Here is a 27369-nt window from a genome sequence, read left to right as displayed (position 1 = left end):
GTTAATTATCTGTGTGGTATAGCTAAGTATAGTTGCACATAGATCATGTTATACATGCTATCTCTGAAGCCAATTGATTTAAGTGCCTTTTTGGAGCAGTTGTTAGGCAGAATTGATCCAGTGGCCGGGAGATTGACTTACACTGCAGAATCGTGCTTGCATTTCTTCTGGCATCCAGGGAGAGTTTTAACAACAAAGAAGGGTTGCTGCTACAGCCGTGTAGTTTGCCGTCAACTTAGCTAGGAATCGCTTTGGCATCCATGATTAAAAGAGCATCAGCGAGTGTGATGGGTTCGAACGCCTATTGACAGCAGGCACAAGAGAAAGACGCCTAAGTGGCTTTCTACATTCAAAGTAAAACTCGCCTCACTGGAATGGTTTCACGTGACTCTGATAGGACTCAGGAGGTCTTCTACACATGTGGGACAGTTAAGACGCTTCACACAAGGAACCAGTGTGTGCCTGTTTTAAATGTACATGCTTGAGACATTTGGTCTTTCGTCTCCTGAAATACGTTTTCATCATTACACACCATGGTGTGTAAAGCACCCAATGTTACTTGAAGTTCAGATGTATTTGGAAAGGCCTTGTGAACTTGGAGGGTTTTGCCGTTCCCTCCACAAGCCTTCCTTATGTTCCTCCCACATCGCAATCTTTGTGTTAGCGATATCTTGCTTACTTCTGAAGGTGGTATGTATTTTTATGTACTTCATTCATTTCCTGCCACTAGTCCTGATGTGCTGGAGAAAGCAAGCACTTTGAAGGGGGGAGCTCCCTCCATCCCTGCGTATTGACGTTTATCAGAACAGAGAAGGCAGTAGTGATGCCTCTGAGCACCTCCATGACCTCCGTCTACGAAGCCACCACAGTATCTAAGCAAACCCAGGGCCGGAAGTGATTATTCTGATTTAACTTTTGTGTTTAACTCTCCCGTATGCAATTCAGAAACCTCAATGTCATGAAAATATGACGTTGGATTCTTGGAAATGTTTGCGGACTGAATGTGGACAGGTACTTTGTACATCTAATTAAAACATCCACTTGAAATTGCCTTTCAAAAATTATAAAATAGCTTTTTGCATTCAGAATATTGTAGCTCATCAGATGTAACCTATCAACTCGTAATGTTCCTTTGACATCCAGAAACTGGATATGATGGATTTAAATTTCCTGAACTTAAAGTATATCAATATTACCCAGCTTGCAAAAATTGTTTTTAAGTGTTTATTGACAAGTGCAGTGTTATCATTCAGAAATAACGTATTTAAGCCAAAAGAAAAACATTATCTTCTTGTTCAAAATTGTACCGTGAGGGATGTGGTTTTTGTATTAAATTATACCTATTTTTTTTTCCCAAATGAAATCCTGTTCCTTGATATGCATTTTCACTTTAAGATGATAACATGTCACACATGCTAAATTTCTGACACAATTTTCCAACAGCTTTATAAAATACATTTTAAATGTTAGTCTTAATGTATAATGTTTAAAACTTAAGCCTTAGTAAGTTTCAAAGTCAAAACAATTGGCTTAATGTCATAGGTGTATCAACACATCTGATAAAACACTTCATATGTGAATAGAAAGTTTACGTCATTCTATCTCACACAGTGCAAACAGAAACACTACAGAGTTAGCCACAGGCCTAATGTGCAATCCTAGCCTAAGTGAAACCATTTGTTGGGTGCTGAGTACTGTACCCAGTATTGTACACAATCTATTCAAGTGTGACATTTGAAAGCTTAGTGCTGTAGTCATATTGTATAGATGACTTTATAGTTTTTCAATTGTTAAAAGTTTTATGAAATATAATTTACTAGCATTTATCATCACCTATTCTTCCTCCCTCCTTCTTCTTACATCCTTATCCATCCACCTCACTCATATCCATTCTTTCTCAAAACAACACAGGAAAAATAATAACAACAATCGAATATTGTAAACAAATATCAACACAAATTAATAAGATAGAACCACTATGGACAAAGAATACCTAAACTGAGGAAAAGTATTCACACACAAACACACTCACAAAGAGAGACTGAAACGGAGAAAGGCCGGCAGGCAGAAAAAGGGAGGTAGGGAGGGAGGGAGAGAGAGAGAAACAAAGGCATGGAGTTCATTTGGTGTTGCCCAAGTATTCCAAGGCACAGGATCTGCTTTAGAATAACATCCTATTGGAGAAACCTGGCTCTCCTTTCCCAGGAGATAAGTTGTTTAAATAGCTTCTTCATTAGAGGTACGGATTTATATCCATTTATCCTTCTCAGCACTAGAATAGTAAAAGGTTTGAAACTGTGAGGGTTTTTTGCATGATGTCAAACTGTTGTCAATTCATTTTTATATCACTCCTCTTGTCTTTGGAAGGAATTTTCTATTGAGTCACAATTTACCTATGGCTCTTACAGTCTTTCTGTTTCCTCTCCCTGAGCCTTGAGTTCAGTAACGTCATCCCACCTAAGACTGTGTGCTCTAAAGTTTCTCATTCTTGGCACGTTCTTCAGTTGTGTACATATGTACAAATTCCCATCTAGTACAAGAACAATCTTCCCTGAAAATAGGTGAAGGATAAACAGATATATATATGTACAGCAATATGTTATTAGGGGTCGTTTTATTTCTGTTTGTTCCTTTAGCAAAATAATGGTATTATTTTTTTCCAGTCCCATGACCTATCTAATGTGAAGTGCTTGGGAACCTCACATGTGGGCTTCATCTCATGAGTGGACCTTCTAATAGAAAAGTCGTTGGTTACTCTTATGACATTTGTGCTACCACTACACCAATATATCTCTCTAAAGTCTTTGTTGTCAGTGGGTGAAACTGATGATAGCATTTCTTCTCTGGCGCCTTTTAAAGTACCTTATAGCACCATGAACAGTAGTCAGTAGGGGTGAAGCTTCTAGTTGGATAACAGTTCAATTCCTCCATGTTCCATGACATGTCTTTTGCAATGTCGCTTTGCCATCAGTTTAGGGAGAGGAACCAACATCCTTAGCTTGCGATGTTTGCGTGGTGTCTCTTTGATGTCTGGGGATGTTTATATAAACCCTTTGGCAAACAAACTCAACAGTATAACTGATATAACTGAGGTTTTGCTTGTTGGTATGAGATGCCAGGTTGGGCATGGTGTCTCCGGTCATAGGGTGGCTCTGTACGTGTATGTATATTAGGAAGACTTCCATATGGGTTTTCAAAAGGCCTTCCAAGTGTGTTGACCATCTCTATATTCCTTCTTATACCATACCCTCTTGTTCCTGGCCTCCTACTTTCCTCCCAGATTTGATGGGAGTGGACGTTTAATGAGCCTGAATTGTTTGCCAAAATAAATAGGGATAATAACAGATTTCATAAGAGAATGGTCTAGATGTAAGTATTAATACTCTGGTTTGGGTAGCATGACTTATGGTACATGATGCATTCTCCGCTGCACCTGCTGGGAAAAAAGGGTCCTGTGCACCTCTAAGCAACGAGACTTAACATGAACTTAACATGAATTTTTTGAAAGGCAATTTATTTTGCCCTTCAAAGGTAGGCTTACTTTCTATTTGCTTTACAATCAGTTGCTCTGTAGAGAATTCTAAACTCGCCAAAACAAACAAACAAAAAAAAAAAAAAAAAAAAAAAAAAAAAAAAAACCATTGATGGTGGCCACTCATCTTGAAACTCCAAATTAATCTTGTGAGAATCCACTTTTCTGTGACCTTTGGGATAAGCTATCTCTGTTGGACTAATGCAGACATCTGCATATTATCTGAAGCCTGTATTTCTTTTATGTATAGTTAATTATTTGGAGCACCAAATATTTTATATATTTATATATTTATATTTTTATATTTATATATTTTTATATATACAGTTCCTTTTCATGAAATATATGAATTGATTAGATTTGTGAGCAAAAGGATTTTCCTTAAGTAAATAATACATTTAGAAATTAGGAATGTACACCATAGTAATATTTACAGGTTGGCATATTTATTTTTTTACCAAGAATTATACATTTTGACTTGCCAAAGTCTAAATATAGGTAAATATTCATCTATCCTTAGTCAGTACTTTCCATATTAGTTCGTACAATTACAGATTTATGATAGTTCTTCTCAGGCTCTAAGAGAGGTTAAACTGTGGAGGAAAATAAAATTACCAGTAATTAAATTTACAGACAGCTTTGCCATCTAAAGCAAATTTATTACTTCATGGTGAAATACAGTTAGAGCACTTTCACATAAAGTGAATCCATTTTTACATGATATAGGTATTATACATTGCCATTTCAATTTATATAATTAAAATGATATCATTGGACTGCGAGGTTAATGGGATACTCCACTGAGAACCATACGTCGTAGGCAATAAAATGCAGCACTGCAGTGTTGGCTCTTTTCTGAAGAGCTGATGCAGTAATTCAGCACCACTAGGTCACATGGTCCCTTTGAAAATGCTCAGACATACGGAAAGCAAAGAAGAAATATTCCCAAAAGTTGCCATCCATTTTTAGAAATTAAAAAATTACTGTGATGATTTATGAAGAGTGATTCACATAAATACGCATGAAAATTCTTTCAACCTATCCATATTTTCCTCCATTCTGGATTATACTCCATTCAAGACAGGCTTCTAAAAGTATCGTGCCTGCAGTTTCAGCCCTGGATGTTGGAGGAAGATTTTTATAAATTTGAGGCTTTTCTGTGCTATATGGTAATTTTATGACTATGTTGGCTTTGGACTGGTACTGTGTCTAACAGACCAAAATTAAGGCTAACAAGATGGTGCTTGCTGGGCAAGCCTGTTGATAAGAGTTGGACCTTCAAGACCCAGATATTGGAAAGAATGGAGCAACTTGCCACATATTGTTCTCATGCTTACTCAGACCCACGGTGGTGGCACTTGTCAACCGACATGTCTACATGTTATAACCAGGCAGCAAGCATTAACCAGCTGGTCTGAGGCCTCCAAACACATACAGCAGAGGACTGTCTGGTCTGACCTCAGTGAGAAAAGATGCACCTAACCCTCTAGAGACTTGAGGCCCCAGGGAGTGGGGAGGCCTGGTGGGTGGGATGGGAGGGGAGGACATCTTCTTGGAGAAGTGGAGAGGAAGAATGGGATGAGGAACAGTTGGAGGGTGGAAGGGAGAGGGATAATGACTGAACTATAAAAAGAGGGAATAAAGGTAAAGAGTTTTTTTAAAAAAGAAAGATTCACTACAATCGCCTTTATTTGCCAGTAAAATACCTAGGCTTCAAACACAAGCATTTTGTCTTTCCAAGTTTTCAATATTCCCCTGTTCATGAACACACTTATAATGAATATATATATATGTAGATTGAAGATATCCCTATTTATCTCTCTTTATTTACATATCAAATGCTATCCCCACTCCCAGGTTTCCCCTCTGCATCACCCCTATTCCACTCTCCCCCTGCTTCTATGAGGATCGTCTCCACCCACCCACCCACTTTCTCCTCACAGTCCAAGCATTCCCCTATACTGGGATATTGATCCTTCACAGAACCAAGAGAACTGGGTTTAGGCACTAGAAAGTTCCAGATGCCAGGAAGCAAGAGTCTTAAAAGACCCAATTGGGATGACATTATCTGAAATACCCAACAAAAAGGAGAGAGAACTGGTAGAGACCATATCCAGGGATTATGGATGGTTCCTTCAACCCCACCCCCAACTTTTTCATTGAGGTCCAGTGCTCAGTCAGTCTGGGGCTGCAAGCATCTCGTCTGTATTGGTCAGGCTCCAGCAGAGCCTCTCAAGAGACAGCTATATCAGGCTCCTGTCAGCATGCACTTCTTGGCATCAGTGATATTGTCTGAGTTTGGTGGCTGCATATGGGATGAATCTCCAGGTGGGGCAGTCTCTGGATGGTCTTTTCTTCAGTCTCTGCTTCATTCTTTGTCCATGTATTTCCTTAAGACAGGAGAAATTCTGGGTTAAAAGTTTTGAAATGGGTTGGTAGCCCCATCCTAACATCTGGATAGGGTCTCTAGAGGTTCTTTCTCCCCTTGGTTGGGTATTTCAGCTAATGTCATCCTATTGGGTCCTGGGCGCCTCTTGTTTTCTGGCGTTGGGACTTTCTGGTAGCCACTCCCAGTTCCCCATCCCCTACTGCTACATAGCTCTGTTCAATTTCTTGACCCTCTGTATATCTCTTCCATCTCCTCTCACACCTAATTCCCATCTCTCTCCCCTCTCCCTCATAAGTCCCTCCCCCGTCTCTCCCTTCTCTCTCCTGTGATTACTTTGCTCCCCCTTCAAAGAAAAACTGAAGCATTCACACTTTGTTCTTCCTTCTTATTGAGCTTCATGTGGTCTGTGAATTGTTTCTTGGGTATTCCCAGATTTTTGCCTAATATCCAATTGCGAGTGAGTTCATACCATGCGTGTTCTTTTGTGATCGGGTTGCCTCAGTCAGGATGATATTTTCTAGTTCTATCCATTTGCCTATGAATCTCATGAAGTCATTGTTTTTAATAGCTGATTAGTACTCCATTGTGTAAATGTACCACATTTTCTGTATCCATTCCTCTGTTGAGGGAGATCTGAGTTGTTTCCAGCTTCTGGATATTATAAGTAAGGCTGCCATGAAAATGCTGGAGCATTTGTCCTTGTTATATATTGGAGCATCTTTTGGGTATATGCCCAGCAATAGTATAGCTGGGTCTTCAGGTAGTACTATTTTATGAGGATAATTTTATGAGGAACCACCAGACTGATATCCAGAGTGGTTGTACCTGCTTGCAATCCCACCAACAGTGGAGAAGTGTTCCTCTTTCTTCACATCCTCACCAGCATCTGTTCTCACCTGAGTTTTTGATCTTAGCCGTTCTGACAGGTTTAAGGTAGAATCTCAGGGTCATTTTGATTGGCATTTCCCTGATGACTAAGAATGTTTAACATATCTTTAGCTGCTTCTTGGCCTTTTGAGATTTCTCAGTTGAGAATTCTTCGTTTAGCTCTGAAAGTAGATGATATATTTACATTTTTTAAAAAAATATTTTTCTTATCTAGTTTACTTCCACTCCATTCTGAAAGAAACACATCCTGGTGTGTGATACCCTTGTCATATAATTCATTTCTTTCCATATGTATGTTATTATGAGGATCCAGGACCCCTAGGCTCTGAATAAACTCACATGCACGTACCCAAACACATACACATAATTAAAGTTAATAAAAATGGAATGTCTCTTAAAAGGATCTGTATGTTGGTTTTAGTAATGTTGTACAACAGTGATGGTGTATTAAATCTCTGGTAACTTTAGTCTTCAATATGACAGAATTTAAGTTATGTATATATTAATAGCCCCAAAGTAGTTTTTCTTCTTTTATACTCCTATGTTCAGAGTATGGTATACATATTCCTATTGACTTAATGGTTTTCCTTACTTTTGTCTTCCTATTGATATTTATGCCTCATGACTGTATGCATATACACAAACACCTCACATCTAATCCAAAATTAACATTAAAGACACCTTCTGTTGCAGATAGTCCAGTAGAATGCTAACATGGTTTCCAAGGCCATTGATCATAAAGTTTAGCTGGTGCATTTACGAAGTCATTGATTTCTGGGTCTCTAAGCTAAGTATTTTTCCTAATTGGTATGGAGCTCAAGGTCAGGGTTTTTAATCTCATTGCTTCTAGTTTGGTTTTATTCTTAAGAGTAGCACCATAGTAGATTCCTATGAGTGATCCTTGATCCACACCTTGAAACCATTGCTGAAGGGGCTAGAAGAATAATATCAGATAGCTATGTGGTTACTGAAGGCACCTCTTATCTAAGGCATATGATAATGGCCAACAATATCAGGTTTTGAGAGCAGCTGAGTCACATCGAAGTTCTGTCTTTCCTGCAGGCATACTAACAACATTACCACTGTTTAATTGTGTAACCTTTGTTAAACCTCAGCTTACCCTCTCTAAAATGAGAAAAAGGAATTTAACCTGATATAGTTTTAGAAAGAACAAAGTAAACCAAAAGTGCACTGGCTAGCTATGAGCAATAACCTAATATGTGTTAGCATTGATCATCAGTTGATCAAATGATCCCAAGATACAGATATTTTCACCCCACTTAATTTGGTAGAATCTCACATGTGTCACTGAGGGAGTACAAAATCTTTCTTTGACACTTGGTTGGGACTAAGAACCACTAGCACCAAGATGTGTTAGAAAGTAGAGGAAGAAAAGCCCTGTATCCCTCATGACAGTCTTGTTTGTTTAGCACTACAAGTTCCGGGAGAGTCACAATCCAAATAAAAACTAGGAGGTGATTAGAAACACAAGGTTTGTTTATCAAAGATTGAGGTGTACACAGAGACACAGCAGGAATGCTCTGAAATAAACCACCACCTGCAAATTTCTCAAAAGCCCAAACAGTCCTAGAATGTGAAAGAGTATAAAGAGTTCTCAAAGGCATGTGTCAAATAATTCCTTTGGTACCATGTGTACATCTTTGTGATGCCTTGAGCTTTTCCTTGCATTGTATCAGATACTCTGGCATTTGTATCTAAGAAGCAGCAATCATAAAGGGCTATATTGCAGCATAAATTTAGTTGCAGAGTATTAAGCAAGTGTATACTAAAAGAGGATAAGGTAAGAGAAGGGAGGACAGAAAATTCTGGAAATATGTTAAGCTGGGTGAAGTTTGATAATAGATTGGCATTGGACAAATAAGATGCCCAGAGTCTCTGGTCTAGGCCTCTGTAAGGATTCTGCCCTCCTTAATTAGGATGAGGAAGACATCAAGAGAAAATAGCCTCATATAATTTTGGATATAATATTTATATAGGGGTGAGGTGCTTTATAATTGGTCATAAATCAATACAAGAAGAAGAATTTGGACTATGTCATTTAAGAAATGGGGATGGCTGCCAATCCATTAATATCCTAACAGTGGTCAGGAGTGTGCAAGAGCAAGAGGAGGAAGAGAAAGAAGAGAAGCAGAAACAAGAGCAGGAGCAGCAACTGTAGATGTGTTTCAGGATAGGTTAAATGTAGTGAGGAAAAAATAGGGTTCAAATGAGAAGCCCAGAATGTTGTGATTCCCCAACTGGATCTGGCCTCAGTTGTAGTCCTTGTTGGCTTCTCAGTAGTGTGTATGTAAATCACATGGGGTTTTTCCTGCTGGAATCATGTCAAGTCCGCTCATCCTCTTAATTTTGGAGAATGGCATCTGAAAGGAACAGACTCCTTATATTCTGTCATTTTCAGTAAAGTGGAAAGACATTTCTTTCAAGAATTTCAGGGTTTTCAGAGCTGAAAAGATGGCTCAGCAATTAAGAACATGGGCTGTGCTCTTGCAGAGGACCTAGATTTGGTTCCCAGCACCTACACAGCAGCTCACCACCACCCATGACTGTTTCAGGGGACCCACCTCCCGCTTCTGGCCTCTCTGGACAGCAGGAATGCACATGCTTCTGTAACAGCATAGTATCAATACACTTACAAATAAGAGAAGAATTTTAGTGTTTTTTTTCAGAAGTGTCATAACACGATAGATTTTAGGAACCTCTAAAGTGATCGTTGACCTTGCCTCGGCTCTCCAGTACCTGGCATAGCAGAAGAACAATTGTCTTTCTGGGTTTACAATTTTGTCACCATGTTGCTCAGAAAATTCTGGTGATTTGAATCTCTGCTGGGATTAGCCGTCACTTTAACTTACATCAGCTACTCTCCAGCTGGAGCCAACTTCAGATTTTATTACCTAATGTTCTCCTTTAAAAATACCTCATGCCCTGGACACTAGCCGACTTGGAGATACTGCCTGGCACTTCTCTGCCCATTACCCCTGTCTGCTCCGAAATTCAATTTCTAGATTAATCTTCCTAAAAATCAAGCCAATCAAGCCATTCCTCTGCTCGAGCAGATTTCTTACACTCTATTGCCTAGCAATGTAATGTCCAACTTCCTCCATGGTAGCTCCATCGCACTCAGCTCGTAGGTGTGACCCATTTTGCTTATTCTGCATAGTGCAAGGGACAATAGTCCGAAGTGAGGGATGTCTCCTGTGCCTTCCTTCATCTTCAAGGAATAGAGCAAAGACTGTGAAGTCAAATAGCTGCCTTCTAGGCAGAGTAATGGGAGTGAACATGTAACCAGCGCTTTTATGGTACTTTGATACTCAGTAAATCTTTACTTGATTTAACATTTTCTAGAAACAAAACTAACTTCATTTAATTCACTAATCTTTAATATACTGGCCTAAGCTATTAATAGTGTGTGTGTGTGTGTATGTGTGTGTGTGTATGTGTGTGTGTGTGTGTGTGAATTCACCATTGCACAAAGGACATATGACAAAGCCTAGGATGAATTAGGAAATTGAGAAAATCCTTTCATGAGTTCATAAACTCAGAAAAATCACATCAAAGCTGATTTAGTAATATTGGTTCTGTGTTTATCTGCATTTCCTGGATGCTTAATAATTAGTCTCATCATTAAACACTGATAACATTTTCAAAACATAGGTCCTCTCCCTCAAAACTGAAATAATAATATCTACTTTATAACATAGACATGGTAATTGGAGCATGGGACAGATATTCTTTTCAACCATCAACTATTGCTTAGGTCAGGTTCTCTCTTTCTAGGTGAACATAGTCCACTCCTCAAAGGAAACCTGGGGTCTATAATTAAAGCTGCTTAACATAATGGACTGCATTCCATCTGAGAAGCCATCTTTCCAGGGGAACCGCTGGATACAGTCATCAGTCTTAGGGAAATATTGAGGTTCAAGCCTCTTAGTCCTTCAAAGGCTTAGAGGGAAAAAGGTTGGTGACTATTAGCCAAAGAAAACTGGTCTATGCTCTGGGAATTTGTCATAGGAAATCAATAAAAATAATCCCAAATCCAGGAGTGATATCCCTCCTAAACTGCAGGGTGTCACAGTTATGTTTATCTGAGCCACACAAAGCCTTCCTTCCCTCACCACACTGAAGTCAGTCAAGGGTCTGACTCCAGGGCATAGAAACCCAGCAAAAGAAAGACTGTGGGATGGAAGGGACCCAGATCTAGAGATTAGAAGGCTGCAGAACTGGGAGAAGACACAAAAGCAGGAGGAAATGTTTTACCACCATTACCTTTATGCTCTCTGAAGTATCCCTCCTCTGAGAGGTGGTAAGGGAGAATGATTAGAATGCAGATCCCAGGCACAACAATGGGAACGCACAATCATTTATTTTTTTAATTGGATATTTTATTTCTTTTCATTTGAAATATTATCCTCTTTTCCGCTTTCCCCTCCAGAAACCTACCATTCCATCCTTCCTCCCCCTACTTCTATGAGGGTGCTCCCCCACCCACCCATCCATTCCCACCTCACCGCCCTGGCATTCCCCTACACTGGGGGTATCAAACCTTTCCAGGACCAAGGGCCTCTCCTCCCATCGATGTCAGACAAGGCCATTCTCTGCTGCATATATGCAGCTGAAGCCCTGGGTCCCTCCATGTGTACCCTTTGGTTGGTGTTCTAGTCCCTGGGAGCTCTGGGGGGGAGGGGAGCCTGTTTGGTTGATGTTATTGTTCTTCCTATGGGGCTGCAAACCCCTTCAGCTCATCCAGTCCTTTCCCTAGCTTCGCTTTTGGGGTCCCAGTTCTCAGTCCAAAGGTTGACTGTGAGCATCTGCCTCTGTATTGTTCAGGCTCTGGCAGAGCCTCTCAGGAGACAGCTATATCAGGCTCCTGTCAGCATGCACTTCTAGACATCCCCAATAGTGTCTGGGTTTGGTGGCTGCATGTGGGATGGCTCCCCAGGTGGGGCAGTCTCTGTTAAACACAATCATTTTCAAAAAGCCAGATAGCTTCATATTCATTTGAAAGCCATGTTTTTTCCCTTCCTCGTTGCTTGCTATGCTTTTTTTTTTCCTTCCTCAGAAATCTCTTTGTCCTATGACCTCCTCTGAGCAGTTTCTGCCATCGAGGCCTATATATTCTTAACTCAGAATAATTCTTAAACGGAAGGGAAGAAGTCAGTCCTAATCAATGACAAGTGGGAGTGGGAGAAATCAGCGTTTTTTCTTTTTTTTTTTTTTTTTTTTTTTAAGGAAATGAGGTTTTATTGCTCTTAAGGATGCTCTGAAATTATTGAAAGCAGTAATGAGCTATACTGCTTTAGAATGTGCTTCCTGCATAAGCACAAATGGGTACAATTACTTTCTGAAGTAAAATATGAGATTTTCCTTTTTTCATCTTCTCCCCCCCCCCCCTTTCTCCCTTTCTCTTCTTTCTCCTCCTCCTGCTTCTCCTTCTCTACCTCCTCACCTTTTGCTGAAGGCCTGTGCCATTAACACTTATATCTTTACAGAGTGCTTAGCAAACACCCCCCCTTTTTTTTTCATTTGAACATTAAGCATATTGAGATATAACGTCAAATCTCATTTGTTTAAAACTCGGCGTTCATGAGGTCAAGACCATGCAGTAAATCTCTGCAGCAGCCAGTCCCAGCCTCTCCTCTCATGTGTGCCTGGGAGCACATGAAGGCTCTGCTCACACACAGCTGGGAGAGCGTGGAGTGACCTGCTCCAAGTGCTTCCGCAGGGTTGGTCGTCTGCTGGGCATCTGTGGTCAGTAGCTTCAGCTTCCTTTGAGAGAATGGGTCATCTTAGGATTTGAGTAACTTCACTGGTGTTTTAATAGTTTGCTTGATATTTCAGCTTCTTGCTGTATGACCATATAACTCAAAGCCAGAGGGCAGTTCTGTGTTTTCAGTGGTACATAGTTTTGTGTGTGTGTGTGTGTGTGTGCGCGCGCGCTTTATGTGATAACACTAATAATAGTTTCTAAGCTCTTAGAATTGATTTTGAACTCTAGGAAGGAAAAAATTATAATCCATTTTAGGATGGGCATTTTTTTCCCTTCCCAAATACTCTCTGAGTATTTTAACTCAGAGAGGACTCTTTTCCTTGATTAAAATGTATTTCTTAATTAAATTAAGATATAAATATAGACTCTATGTTTATGATTGAAACAGAAGTATTTATGGAACGCTTTAAATCAGCCTACTATTAATATTTCATGGAGAAACTTTTATTTTGTTATTGGGTGAGTGTTGCCATATTCCATTTTAATATCCGTCAGCCACGTCGGAAGCTCCGTTACGTGGTCTGAGTGTTGTGCTTCTCTGGGAAGCTCAACTAAAACAGCAGGCTTGGAAAATGTTACATTCTAAAGGTTCTCCTTGAAATTATGACAAATCTACTGTTTGCCTTAATGAAATATTTTATTTTACAATATTAGATCAACCATAGAAATACCACCTTTTATAATAGAACGAGGAATTAAAATATTTAATACAAACTTGGAATTACACTAAGTTAAAACGTATTTGTGTGGTTATTTGCTTTGCAGGTAACTGTTTGCCTTTTTTTTTTTATTGGGTGGAGGGTGCTGTTTTGTGGGGTAATTTTTATTTTTCTATTCCATATTTTGGTTAAATGAAACATAAAATATAACTTTGTAATGCTATCTCTCCTTTATTTTGTTTTTAGTGATCTCAGTGAAAATCAAATTCAAGCAATTCCAAGGAAGGCTTTTCGTGGGGCAGTTGACATTAAAAATCTGTGAGTATATACATATGCTTTAATTTATAGTGCTTTATAAATTATCATCTATTTTTGGGTCAGGTGTACGTATTTTAAACTATAAGAAAAATGAAAGATTGATGGAACCCTCTTCTTGATTTGACGATATTTCCACAGGAACATAAGATTTTGCTTTTGTAAAAAAATTTGGCAACTATGGTCAATGTACAGTGTAGTCTTCATATTGTGATTAATGTTTTTAATTTTTCACATAAATGAAAGATCTTTTCATTTTTCTCCCAAATTCTTTTTTATTTTTTATTTTTCCTCATTTTTATTAGATATTCTCTGTATTTATATTTCAAATGTTATATCCCCATCTCTCCCTTCCCCCTCTCCTTCCCCTTGCTTCTATGAAGGTGCTCCCTCTCCCAAGTCCTTTCTTGCTCTCTTTGTAGTTTCTGGCAGGGTATGCTGAAGCACAGAAAATAAGCTGTTTACTTCCTTTTGGAAAGCATACATAATATTTTCCAGCGAAAGATAAATATAGCTCATAACTGCAGCTTTTTCTGGGGTTTTAGATGTTAAAAGTATAAAAAATGATGAATTTACCTTTACATGTATTTTTTCTCACATCATTTCCCTCATATCTCTGAAGGGTTATGTGAATAAGAACCCTTCATAAGGAACAGAAGAAAAATCATCTTTTTTTTTCTTTTCCTTGATAAATATTTAATCTGGTTTCTTGCACAGGGTTTAAGTGCATATGTCTCTCAAGCAGCCTGGAAGATATAAGCTCTCAGTGGCAAACCTAATTTTGTCAACATATATCTTTATCAATTCCAAAATAACGTTAGTCTTTCCAAATGACTTTTCAGTTCACTTCAAATGTGGGGGAATTAAAATGTGTTCCTTAGCTATTACAGTGCCCTGGAATGTAGGGATGAAAAGTCCCTGTGTGTCATGAGTAACTCATGATCCAATGTTTTTAAGCTGTTCATAAACAGTGGAGGCAATTTTTCAAGAATGAACTGATATTCTGATTCCTCCATGGGAGAATTCAGTACCATTTTTCTCTGGTAGTGAAAGTGAGACAGATGTTGTCCCTTGTCAAAAAGGACAAGTGTTGATCTGGTCAAAGATTTGAGCCTTTCCATCTCCTCAAAAAAAAAAAAAAAAAAAAAAAGTGTTTTTCTTGACCCTGAATCTATGCTTTCTGAGAACATAAGTAAAGACAGAAAACCACAGTTTTGTGACCATAAATATACAAACCCATTAACATTATGACTGCAGTGATTTTTTATGGGCACTCAGACAAAAAGGATTTCTTCTGCTTTACTACCTAGAACTTTGAGACTGCTTGGGTTGGATTTGCTGACATAGGGTGATCCAATCTGTTTCGGTGTATTATGTGTGGATCTGGTATTAGGTAAGAATGTCTGGGTTGTATCCACTCAAGTTGCAATGAGTATAACTGACCACCCTCACAGAATATCATGTGAAACTTTACAAGCCTGTCATTAATTGCTTAGTAAAAGTGTATTTAAGTATTCAAATATTCTGGTCCTCTTAATTAATTCAACATTTGGGAGTATTGACCCATCACAGGGGATTTTTTAAAATGTGTTTTCTTCATTTAACGTGAAGCAAAAGTTCAGAGACTCTGGGGAAAGTGAGTCAGCTGGCTGCCGTGAGAAATGAACATTTTTAACCTCCCCCACATACATTCATGAGGTTTTTTTCTTCCTTCCTTTCTTTCAAATTCAAAGACTGTCCCACATGCTGCCCTGGGTAGGGTTACCACTTCAGACCGTCTTGCTGGATTTTGGATTTTTAGAGAGACACAATCATCCAAACCTTCTTGTACCTTAGTATTTAGTTTCACGAAATGAATGGTAGCTTTTCGGGTTTGTTGTGGCTATTAGACAAATGATATGCGGAGATCTTTTAAAGTAGTAAAAATGCTGGGAAACTTTAGCATTGTGTTTCATTATAAAAGTATTCAGTGAATGATTGCTTAAAGTTATCCATGACAGATGACTTACAAGGGAGACAGCCTAGTAGAATATAAGATAAGTTTTAATATTAGAACATGATGAAAATATTACTTAAACATGCATATGGCTATTCTATTAGGAGTTGATTAGGCATGGAGCTTCAAGTTGAAACAGAAAATATGCATAAAATATTAAATGAACATAATACAAAACAATAGTTTATTAATAAGAGATCAAATATTTTAGGGATTAAGGTGGAACACCTTAAAAGTATTACTGTAAGTTTTCAGAGAACCCTGGAAGAAAGACCCTCAAAGAGTGTGGGACAAATCTAAGGAAAAGTCTTTTGTGTTTGTTGGTGAACAGTAGATAGGTGTAAATTGAGAAAGAACTTTGTATAAAAGCAAAGTTGAATGGAGCTTTGGTTCATTAATTTTGTGAGTATAAGAAATGGAATGTGTTTGGTTTTTTGTAAGGGAAGACATGGGACGCGATAGTTTTCTTACTAAGTATGGCAGTGCTGAGACACCAGGAATTCGCATGTCAGAGATGCTGACTGACAGCTTTCACACAGAGTCTGCTTTGGAAATTTATGTCTCTGGAGATGAAGGGACGCTTAAGATACAGTGTGGACCGGAATGGTAGCACTAAATAAGATGAAAAACACCTATTCTCAAACTATACTGTCAAAAATATTCTCATTTTGCAGGGCAGGGTATAGATTTTTTTCCACATTCAAACGTATTTTCTAATTTTTAAGTATAAAATTGAATTTACATTATTCTCAAACTACTAGCCGCAGACATCAGTGAATCAGTTGCATACCATTGGTGGGGATATCAGTGCTGACTGGGACAGAGGGAAGGTGTGTGGTCATCTTTATTGTGCCCTTGTGTTCACTCTAAGTAGGTTGTCCTGCGTGGTGTTCCAATGACAGCTGCACAATTATTCAGAGGCTAAAAGAGAAAAATCAGCTCAAGCGGAATATGTGCCTGAGCAGAGCCAGGACCCTGGCTCCTGGAGCACTTCACCCTGGAGCACTCCCTCCCTGCAGGAGCACCCTGGACCACTCCCCTCTGCAGTCCCACCCTGCCCCAGTCTAATACAATTTTCAGATTTGCCACTTCCTTTTTATTATTATTATTTCATTGGATATTCTCTTGATTTACATTTCTAATGTTACCCCCCCCCCAACTTGCCTCCATGAAGGTGCTCCCTCTCCCAACCACCCTCTCCACCTCAGTGCCTTGGCGTTCCCCTACAATGGGGAAACAAGCCTTCATTGAGCCAAAGGTCTCTTCTCCCATTGTTGCCAGACACTGCTGTCCTCTGCTACATATGCAACTAGAGCCATGGGTCTCCCCATGTGTATTCAGTAGTTGGTGTTTTAGTCCCTGGGAGGGTTTGGTTGGTTGGTTGATAATGTTGTTCTTTCCATTGGTTGCAAACCCTTTGAGCTCCTTCAGTCCTTTCTCTAGCTCTTTCACTGGGGTCCCCCTATTAAGTCAGATGGTGAGCTGATTTTGCACTTTCTGACCTGATCTAAAACAGTTCCCATTCCTACAGGGTTTCTAATTATGACACTTGATCTGCTCTTGAGGCCCAGCTAAATATTCTCAAGTTGAAATTTGAAATGGTTGCTGGGGACATTTTGCAAATTAGTACATTTTATTTTCCTTTCTCCAGGCAAGCCTCCCTTAAACTATCCCAGACAGATGAGGTTCATCTTGGTCTTAACCATCTCAGGGAAGAACTAAGTAAAATTTTTGGTTACACATCTTTATTTGGTCACCGGATTAAATTGGTTTTAGTATTTTTTTCTGTTACCTCTTTCCCCTCCAATCACAACTTATACCAGTTTCCTTTATCATGAGATTTTAAACCATCAGATATTAAGAAAACAAAATCATATTGCAATGTTAACAAAATAATTAGGTTACTAACAGTTTCCAGCAGCAGCATTCGTGGGATTTCCATATGTGCTTTGAAAGTCACAAAATAGGAGCTATTGGTACCCTGTCATTAACAGTGGATGGTTCTTCAAAAAGTTAACCGATGTTTGCAGAACACGTCCTTAGAGGTTTTGTATATATAATTAATAGGTTTAATGTGAAGTCACAAAGCTTTGCTTTCCCTTAATCAAATGTTGAAAGAAAACATTACAGCATGCATGGTATTTTTTCAAGCACCTGATTAGATATCTCCAGTTGATCTTGTTGTCTAATAAAATATCCCTGGTTAGTTTCACCTTAGTTTTGGGAATTTGATCTTATTTTTATATCATGTGCTTTAGGAGTTCAGATATGTCTTAATAGTCCTTTATTTAATAAGAAAAAAATGTTCTATTTGCCATTGGAATTTAATGACAAGAGGTATAAAGACGTAAATTTGGGAAGGAAATAAGTTGGTTGTAATTTTTCATATCACAAATCTCATGATAGCTACTTTTTCTCTCTTATTTTGGAATCAAAATTGAAAATAATATGATTCTTATAAGAATTACATTTGCTCGTGTTTAAAGGAAACCACATTCCTGCTGCTCCTTTCCTCCTCTTGGTACACACCTTCAAGATGCACTCTGTGCAGTTTTCTAACCCCATTCTCTCTGTGGACACCCTCTTTGCGTTGGCTTGCAACTTTGTAATTCCAATTACACCTCAGCTATGAATTTTATTCTCTTTTCATATGAAAAAAGATCATCCTTGGTGGTTTAAATAAAAAACAAAGAAAAACAAAACAAACAGACCAAAGCCAGCGTTCTGTAGGGGAAGGTGAACTGTGTTTTTGATCAACACTGAAGAAAATTCTACTATAATTTCATGTGCACTAATCTATAAGCAAATGTATAATTCGCAGAATGATTCAAGATAATATTTTTAGGCCACTCATGGCATCATTTGGGCCTTAAAATGTACGACTATGACACTTCGGAGAAAAATCGTCCAATTTGGACACACTGTTCATTGACAGGCAGGAAAGAGAGTTAATCTGTTATTGCAAATCTACAGGCATTGTTTAGAAATTTTACCGTTCACTGAATTGCTGTCACCTTTCTTTCTTCAGTCTTATCTTGTTTAAGTTTAGTTTTACACTTTGCAATGAATCCTCTCCAGCCCATAAAATGCAATTGCAGCCAAATTTATCTAGGTATGTAGAAAGCCAAGCTACCACACACTTTGTACCTTTCTCTAGTTTGAAATCTTTCCTGCTATGTTTCTTCATCATTATTTACATAATTCCATTATTTACATCATTAATTACATAATTGCCAATAGGATAGAAGTAATATGTAACCATAAAGGAGAATTGTGAATTCCCCATAGGAGTTAGAGATTTCATCACCTCTGCTGTAAGCCCTAATTGCCTAATTACAAATACCCTCTCTAGTCAGCCATCAACTTTCCTTCATTTCAAACTTATCTTAAAAATAATATTCTTTACCTATATATTCAAAATTAAAACTGTTTATATCCAGCTTTCTCCTAGTGGCTTTCGCTTAGGCCTGAGTCTAGAAATACTTTGAAAAAGAAACTCTCTTCATTGGTGGGGGTGGTCTATTTTTTTATATTCTCTCATATATTACATTTTTATAGCAGTTACCCCTCCCTCCTCTCCTGCCCCTCCGTCCCTCAACACCCCTCTTTCCCCAGATCCACTCCTCAATTCCCATTTAAAAATGGTAGACCTCCAATGGATGTCAAACAAACATGGCATATCATGTTATACTTCCCCTCACATTAAGGCAACCAGTAGGAGGAAAAGGGTCCAGAAAGCTAGAAATAGCCCCCATTCCCACCATTAGGCATTTCCTGAGAGGATCAAGCTACATAACTGTGGCATCTATGCAGAGGACCAAGGTCAGACTCAGGCTCCTTCATTGTCACTTGAGTCTTTGAGCCCCTGTGAGCCAAGATGATTTGATTGTGTGGATTTACTTGTGGGGTCCCTCTTTCTCCCACAATTGTTCCCCAGGATACCCACAAGCTCTGCCTAATGTTTGGCTTGTATTAAAACTCAAGGGAATCGAATAGGTCATGGACTCTTTTGAGCCACCTACAGAGATACTTCTTCAAGCAAATGATAGTAGGCCAGGAGTTTCGTGAGGGTCGCATATGCCCCAGATGGCAAATATAAATACAAGTTATTTCGGTGCAAACGGAATGTGTGGGTCCTGGTTCGCATGAACCACTTTTAGACTCTTGGGCACTCTCCATGGTCCTGCAGTCCGGTCCTTTTTATCCTTTCCCAAAGCATCAGATGTGAGACCAACCCGAAAACGACAATGAGGTAACCAACAAACGAACTTTTTTTTTTTTTTTTTTTTTTTTTTTTTTTTTTTTTAGTTTTTCATTTTGTTTTTGTCTCTACTGCGCTTGAAGCAACTTTACTTCAGTAATGATTTTCCTTCTGTGACTACATAATGAATGGAGTGTATCTTAAAATATATTAGGAAATGCCAATTGACTCTGAATTCCCTTGTGCCAGTTTATTATACAACAGCTAATTTGCCTAGTGTGGTTGCTTCGTTGTTCAGTAAGACAGAGCAGACCTTCAGATTTCTATGTCTCCGACATGGGTCAGAACACTTTGTTACCTCTGAACTATTACAGCAGGCTCTTAATTGATTTTGACCTCCTGCCTTTAGTCTGATTAGATAATATTAACAAAGATACTATATATTTTTTGCATGGTACACTCATTTCACGTTCTAATGACCAGGTTCAAACTCCTCTTATTTATTCTCATTATGTGTTTGTGAAATATATAAAAGCCAAACTATGTGAATGAAGCCGAACAGGGCCTCAGTTCTCTGGTCTATATGAATATAGAGTTTACCTAAGGGAGCTTATCGAATAGTTTCTGGTCATTCTAACTAGTTAGAACATTCTGACTGTGAGAAAAGCTTTCCACTTTGAGTTGTTGTTTCTCTACAGAGGCTTTCTGATCCAACCCAAATTTCTCTGGTCATGAAAATATCTCCTTAACCTCATAGGCTTGTTCTCACAATTTTTCCCATGGAGCTGTTCTTTCATCTATAAAACTCAATTGCCATTTGAGTAGAGAAAAAGATATGACCACTTTGATAGGAAATTTTGCTGGAAAGTGAATCCAGGGTTTAATGCATGCTAGGCAAACCTACATTTCAGCCCCATCTTAGAACAGTGGATATGTGTATATATATTTCTATACTCATTCACTCCCTCCTAGAAGAATTTTCTGAAATACATTACTTCTGTGAATCTTGGTCATCTATTTCTCTAAAACTCTACTTAAAGCAGAAAAGCACTGTGAATTTGCTTCCTTAGCCTCTTGGATGCTACGTGAGGGTCTGAGAAATATGTCGATCTCAATTCCAACCAAGGCTAAATATAAACACAATATTTACTACTTACTGCCTAGAAGCTCTCAGCCTTTGTGAGTCTTATTATTCCACCTGTGACATTGAGGTGTCAGCAATTTTGACCTTCTGACATTACTATGATGTGTAATGAGATTGTTTACAGTCAGCACATAGCATATACTGTGTGGTCAGTAAATGTTGTTACTATAAGCAGTCTAAGTTTCAAACAGCTTGGTTAGTTTTTCTAGGAATTCCAGGACTCAAATATCATTCCAGTTGACTCCTGCTTATTGTCTCTTTTAAGCTGGCTAATTGTTTTTTTCAATATTCATGTAGCAAATGCATATAAGTTTATAACATATTGTAGCCTAATAAAATTTGAGGTTACTGTTAACGAGATACAGAAATACAGAAAACATTGCCTGAAAAACTGTAAAACATATCAGATTATGCAAAATCCCAAGTATTTTAGAATAGATTTTCACCTTATCATCTAGTGCCCCAAAACTAGGTTCCTCATGGTGAACTCTTGTTCTGAGAGAAGTCATGTGGTTATTGAAAGTAGTATTCAGAATGCTTATTGATATAGTCCAAATTGTGCTATTTTAATATTTTATGTATTATTCTTTAAATCATATAATGCAGTTTCAATAATGGTTGGCATGGATTTGTATATTTAGGAACTTATATGCACTTAAATTTTGAATTTTACCCTTACCAAAAAATACTATACACATAAGAGATTAAAGAGAATTTAATTTTATATCATCCAACCACTTTGATGTGTTATAAATTGCAATTTTAGAGTCTTTCATGTTGTAATAACAATAGAAATGACACACCATTTCTAGCTTCTGAAATGAAAAAATACAACAAAATTTGGGCATTTTTATACTTACTTCATTGAGAAATTGGATGTTTTTTTCCCCTGGACCATACATTATTTTTATTATAAGTTCAATGTTCTGTAGTATTTAACAGTTAACTGTCTTTTACATTTTCTAGTTCTTAGGGAAAAAAGCTAATTAGTAATTGAACATTATTAATTTGATGCTATAGAAATGTACATATTGGCTATGAATAGAAATAAAATCACTCAAATTTTACACTGTGAAATAAGTTGTATAAATTATATTAAAAATCAGAATGGTAGCTAAATTTTAAAGGAAGGAAATAATGAAATCTTTTAAGAAAACTTTAACAATAACACAGCATTCCTAGCTGTATTGTGTTTAACATTTTATATTTATTATACATACTTTAGACTAAATGCTTCAAGGATGATATATTATTTCCACTCAGTACACTCAGCATCTATTTACTCTGAAATAAAACAAAATCGGCTTCATAAATTTTATGTGTGAGTCAGAGTGTATTGTCCAGTGTACGAGTCTGCTGTCAAATGGTGTTGTCTGTCGATTACAACCTCCACACCTAGGGACCATCAGACAGGAAACCTGGCATGTCCCAGGAGTCAGTGTATCTCTGTCCACCACTGGAAAGAGAATCATAGGACTTGAGGCTTAAGAAGATGAGGATGAAGAAGATGATTCCGAACAACCTCTCTATTTGCATGGAATTATGTGGTGCTTGAAAACACAAACCCACAAATTAGGACAGTGAAGTGGCAACTGGACCGGAGATGTTACATTTGAACTGATGCAAAGTGAAGGTTATAAAATGGAAAAGAGAGAGAAAACGCAAAACACCATATGAATGCAGGTGGACTGAATGTCAAAGACAACATCAGCACAGAACTGTTCTTTCTTCAAATAATTATGAAAATCCCCCATGTGAGAAAGTAGTTCAAATACAATAAGACTATCAGCCAATCTTGCCTACTCTCCCTAATGTTCTTCTCATTTGAACTCTATAAAGACTAAATTTTTTGGCTACATAATTTATTGAAACTGGATTTCTTAACCCATACCATTCTGTGTTGCAATTTCAAATCAAATCTAAGGGCAATCAGGCTTTCCTATGTGCAAGACCAGACCCTTTTCTTGTTTACAGCATGAACACGCACCCAAGACTCGAAGGGCACCAGACAAGGCTATGAGCAGAGTTAGAGATCCTAGGTGCAGGAAAGGAGTGTAGAAACCCTAAAATCAATTCTACTTTTGTACAGTTTTGACACAGTTTATTCTGAGGCCTCAAGACAAATGTCGTTCTGCATGAAGGTTTTCTCATGAGCAGCCATGCTGGTCCAAGGTTTTCTGTCGCCCCTCTGTTGAGTAGAACAAAACTCACAGTTGCTGAACAAATTATCCACTCCTTTGCTTATCTTTTTTTTCTCACAATTCCAGGAAGTATATTCATCCTTGGCAAATAGGGGATCTGAGATTTGGCAACAGTTGCAAGATATATGAGAAAAACATATCCCATGAGTCTGAAGCATTCCTGATGTCTTTACCACAGGAGATGCAGACATACTTGTCAGGAGAAACTTGTAACCATGCATGATAACAAAACACAGCCCAAAGTTTGCAGCAATAGTGCAAATTCTGGCATAAAAAAGGTGATGGGTTTTTTCAGCCCTGGTAGAGCAGGATTCGCCTGAGCGCTTTCTGGATTGCTCCAGATTCCCCTTGGTGCATTGTATGCGTGATTTAAAAGAAGCTGTGTCAGCGCTGATTTATACATTGACAGCTAAGGATAAAAAGATATGGGCAAGCATACAGCTCACCCTTTTACAGATTAACCTGGAGACTGCATTAGGCAAATTTGATAGCATTAAAAGATTTTGTCAATTTGTCTGGAAACAATTTCTCTTTTGTAGCGTGTCAAGGGTAACACTTCATGCCACTGTACTAATTTAAATGGCTTTGATAAATTGTTCAAGAGGTTAGAGAATAGTAGTGCAGACATATATTTAGCACTTTGGAATAAAAAAAGGCTATTAACGTAATTGTTAAATGAATTTAATCTTTAAAAATCAAAAGCGCTCAAGAATCCTAAGTGTTTTCTTGGAACCATGGTAGCCATATTATATCATGGAGATTTAAATGTCTTCCTGGAAAATGAACGTATACTTTTGCATTACTTCCTAATAAGTGCAGAAAGCTTTCAAGTATTACAGTGGTAAGAGTCCTGACTGGTATTGAGGGAAAGCTTAGATTCATACAAGTAGTGGAACTGTAACATTCCCAGAATGGGCATGCCTTTATATTGTCCTATACTGTGTTTTTATATAGATAGCATCAAGGTAGTGTTGTCTATGTGGTGTCCCTTGGAGACTTACTTAAAATGAGATGTGGCATTCAGGAAATATCCCGTACATATGTCACTTCTAAGTAAGTGATCTCAAGGAGGCCTTCACGAAGGTCTGCAGACGAAATCTCTGCCCCTCTTCAGTCGCCATCAGAGAGACCCGGCTGTTTTACAGAGTGTTCAAACAGTCTTGTGAGAGCCATCTTTGACAGTGCGTTAGACCTCTTGGTGACTTCTGGACTTGAAACAAGGACAAGATGCATTTATATGACAATTAAAATCTCATGCTTGGATGTCCACATTCCATACCCATCCTTAGGGCTAACATGTCGCTGCTGTCTCAACTGAAGCTTGAAATATGTTTTCTTTACTGGAATAGTAATATCTCTAAGCATCAAGGTGCCGGTGTCCGAACTGCTTTTTGGAAATGGGAGTTGAATGTAGATTTATTTCGAGATAGTAAATTAATTTTTTTAATTATTGAATTTAGACTGTCCTCTCATACAATACGCAGATTCCCGTTTCTCCTCCCTCCATTCCTCTTAGCCCACACCTTGTTAATTTCAAACACATTCATCAGGAAAAAAAAAAAAAAAAAAAAAAAAAAAAAAAACCACAAACTTCACCAACTTTGAAACATCAGTCGTGTTCCTTCTTCCGCTGAATATTTGTGTTCAGTATTTAAAGCAGTGAAGAAATTTTTGTATGGGTTACATATCATTTAATGCACTTACCAGGTAAAATTATATTCATACTCTATGCTGTTGCAATGAAGTACTTACAGTTGATTTTTGTTGGTGGTGTTGTTATTTGGGGGCTAAAATTGGCATCAGATTTTTATTTAAGCTTTAATAAATTCATTTTCTGATATTGTATACACTATTTTCCTCGAGAATCACATTCTGAAAGTCTCTTACCTCAAAAACTTGTAGACTGACACTTCAGGGGATTTGCGTGTAACAGTAAATGGAAACTTAGAAAGAGGTGATGACCCACACACGGTGACTTCAAGCTTGTAATGTGTGGTCTTGTTTGGGCGTAGTGGGGAGGCGCCTAACATGGTCCCTCGCTTTCAGTTTGGAGTCTTAAGAAAACCGTCTCTAAAGGATGAAAACCTCAAAGTAGGCTTGCTCCTTCTTGCCAAGGATAGTGAAATTAACATGCAGCTGGGCTTCTCTGATAAATGGACTCAGTTAGGTCACTGAGGGGGTGCATGTGACATTAAGTGATTTACAGCCCTTTACCTTAATGAAATTGTTTCAGCAAGACGACGCTGAAAGCTCTTAATGGATAGCTTTTCTTGATGTAATGAAATTGCATTCCTATGGCATTTAATATAAGGAGCAGTTATTATTTACTGGGGCCTTCCAAGAGCTGCTATCTGCACAGACAGTTCAGAACAAAAAAAGAGATCTCAGCCGCTGCACAGAGCGGGCGGGATGGCTTGTGCCATTCTTAAGCAGAGGAGTGTGTGTGAGAGAGCATTTCAGGAAGTGTGGTCAGAGCTTCTGTGCCCCTTCAGAAGTCTTCATGTCTCCTGCACCCTGCTTCTGTTCCTTTCTGTTACATGGAGTTTTTTAATCCTTTTAACAGGCAACTGGATTACAACCAGATCAGCTGCATTGAAGATGGGGCGTTCAGAGCTCTGCGCGATCTGGAAGTACTGTGAGTATGGCTTGTTCCTGTTCCTCTCTTCCTTGGAGCATTGTTTCTAGTGAGTTGCAATGTGATGACTTAGCTACTTTCTAATAGTCGCGCGTCAAAATGTTCTCTTAACAAGAAAATACTTATTAAAAACTTGTGAAGACACAGAAGAGTGAAGATGTGTGTGGGCAAAACCATGTATGTATTTCTATGTAGACGTTTTGTATTTAAAAACGTTTGAAAGGTCTGTTTTGTTGTTTTGATAGAATATTTTCATAATTGGCATTTCTTTCCGAAGTTCCCAAATTTCTAAATGTTAAGATATAAATACAAAACCACCCCCTTTTTACTAATATAGTTTTTCATTAGTATGGAAAAGTGTTTTTATTTAATCATGCGGTTTTGCATGATAATGTAAATCAACTTCATTTTTGTTTGTTTATTTTGAAATTGAGTTTTTAATTTGAGTGAGTCACAGAGGAGATCCATTTCGGGAGCCTTCACCTCTATTCTCCTTGAGTAAAAAATATTTCTCGGGTTTTATTTTCATCTATAATATAGTGAGACATCTGGCCTTGCTCTGAACGTGAAGTTTTGATTTTCTCATCAATTTGTTAAGAGTTGCACAGAAATTATTAAGACCCTTAAAAATTGGGGTGGTGTGGTTAATTGGGGATTTTTTTCAGCCTTTGAAAATAAATGAACAATTTTTCAATGAAGATAATTTATTTTAATTATTTTTATGTGATCATTCTTTGTATTTCGATGAAGGTAGTTTCCACCTGCCCCCGATCAGAGTTATTTTAAAGAGTTGATAGAAATTAAGTTCAAGTGTTTCTCATGTTCTGTACATGAAAGTCATTTTTACTACTATTGAAAAAACTCCTTTTTCTTTTGGAAAGGCAGACAAAGTGCTCACACACACTGGAGTTTTAAGCCACTTTTGAACCTGTGTACAAGCAACTGTGCTGCCTATGTATGGGGTGGGGCTGGGGGAGGTGAGAGAGTGAACAAGAGGAAAAGCAAGTGTCAGCGCCACACCTAGAAATGATTTCCATATAGAGAAAATAACTATGCATTATTATACGAGAGCCCCCTTCCATGTTATTTTCATCTTAGTAGAATTTCTGAATATTGACCAGGAAACATTACTGCACATCCTGAGACTCCTAATTCCACCTTAAAGAGATGTGTAATGCTTAGAGCCTGTTTGCAGATGAAAATAATTAGAATTTTATAGTACAAGTAAATGTGATTATCTTTTAAAAATAATTAAATGTTTTACTGTAAAGTCATGTCTTGAAAATAATCCTGTTATGTACATTTTAAAGATAATATATTTAAGCCATTTAAACAATTTTTCCATAATCTGGTTGATAAAGGAGAATGGGATAAAACTTTGAGTAGACGGATCTACCAAGTAGACCTATACTAAGCAATCTTCCTAAAAGAGCAGAATTCTAAACCTGTAGGAGCTGATCTTCTGACCTTGGGTGAAAAATGGTAGAATAGCAACTTAACCTTCCTCTGGGCCTCCAAATTCCCAGAATTTTAATTTGCATTTTATTTTTATTACGTGGGCATATTTGATTGTCTGACCATATTGAGGCAAAGCAAGAGGATATGTTGTAATCGTGCCGAGCAC

The 27369-nt window shown here is 38.0% G+C and overlaps 1 protein-coding gene across 4 annotated transcripts in view; it reads left to right on the top strand.

Moving 5' to 3' along the window:
* The window catches only part of SLIT2 (slit guidance ligand 2), a gene marked incomplete at both ends in the record, with an annotated part of 320456 nt that overhangs the window by 169947 nt on the left and 123140 nt on the right, over window positions 1-27369 (top strand). For all 4 annotated transcript variants that reach the window (XM_080940387.1, XM_080940386.1, XM_080940384.1 and 1 more), the window contains 2 exons: window positions 13500-13571; window positions 25674-25745. In XM_080940387.1, coding sequence (XP_080796513.1) covers window positions 13500-13571; window positions 25674-25745 — 144 coding nt within the window. The remainder of the gene's footprint in view (window positions 1-13499; window positions 13572-25673; window positions 25746-27369) is intronic.

Source organism: Micromys minutus, assembly GCF_963924665.1.
Source record: "Micromys minutus genome assembly, chromosome: 1".
In the NCBI taxonomy this organism is placed as follows: Eukaryota; Metazoa; Chordata; class Mammalia; order Rodentia; family Muridae; genus Micromys; species Micromys minutus.
This window is presented reverse-complemented; position numbering and strand designations above follow the sequence as displayed.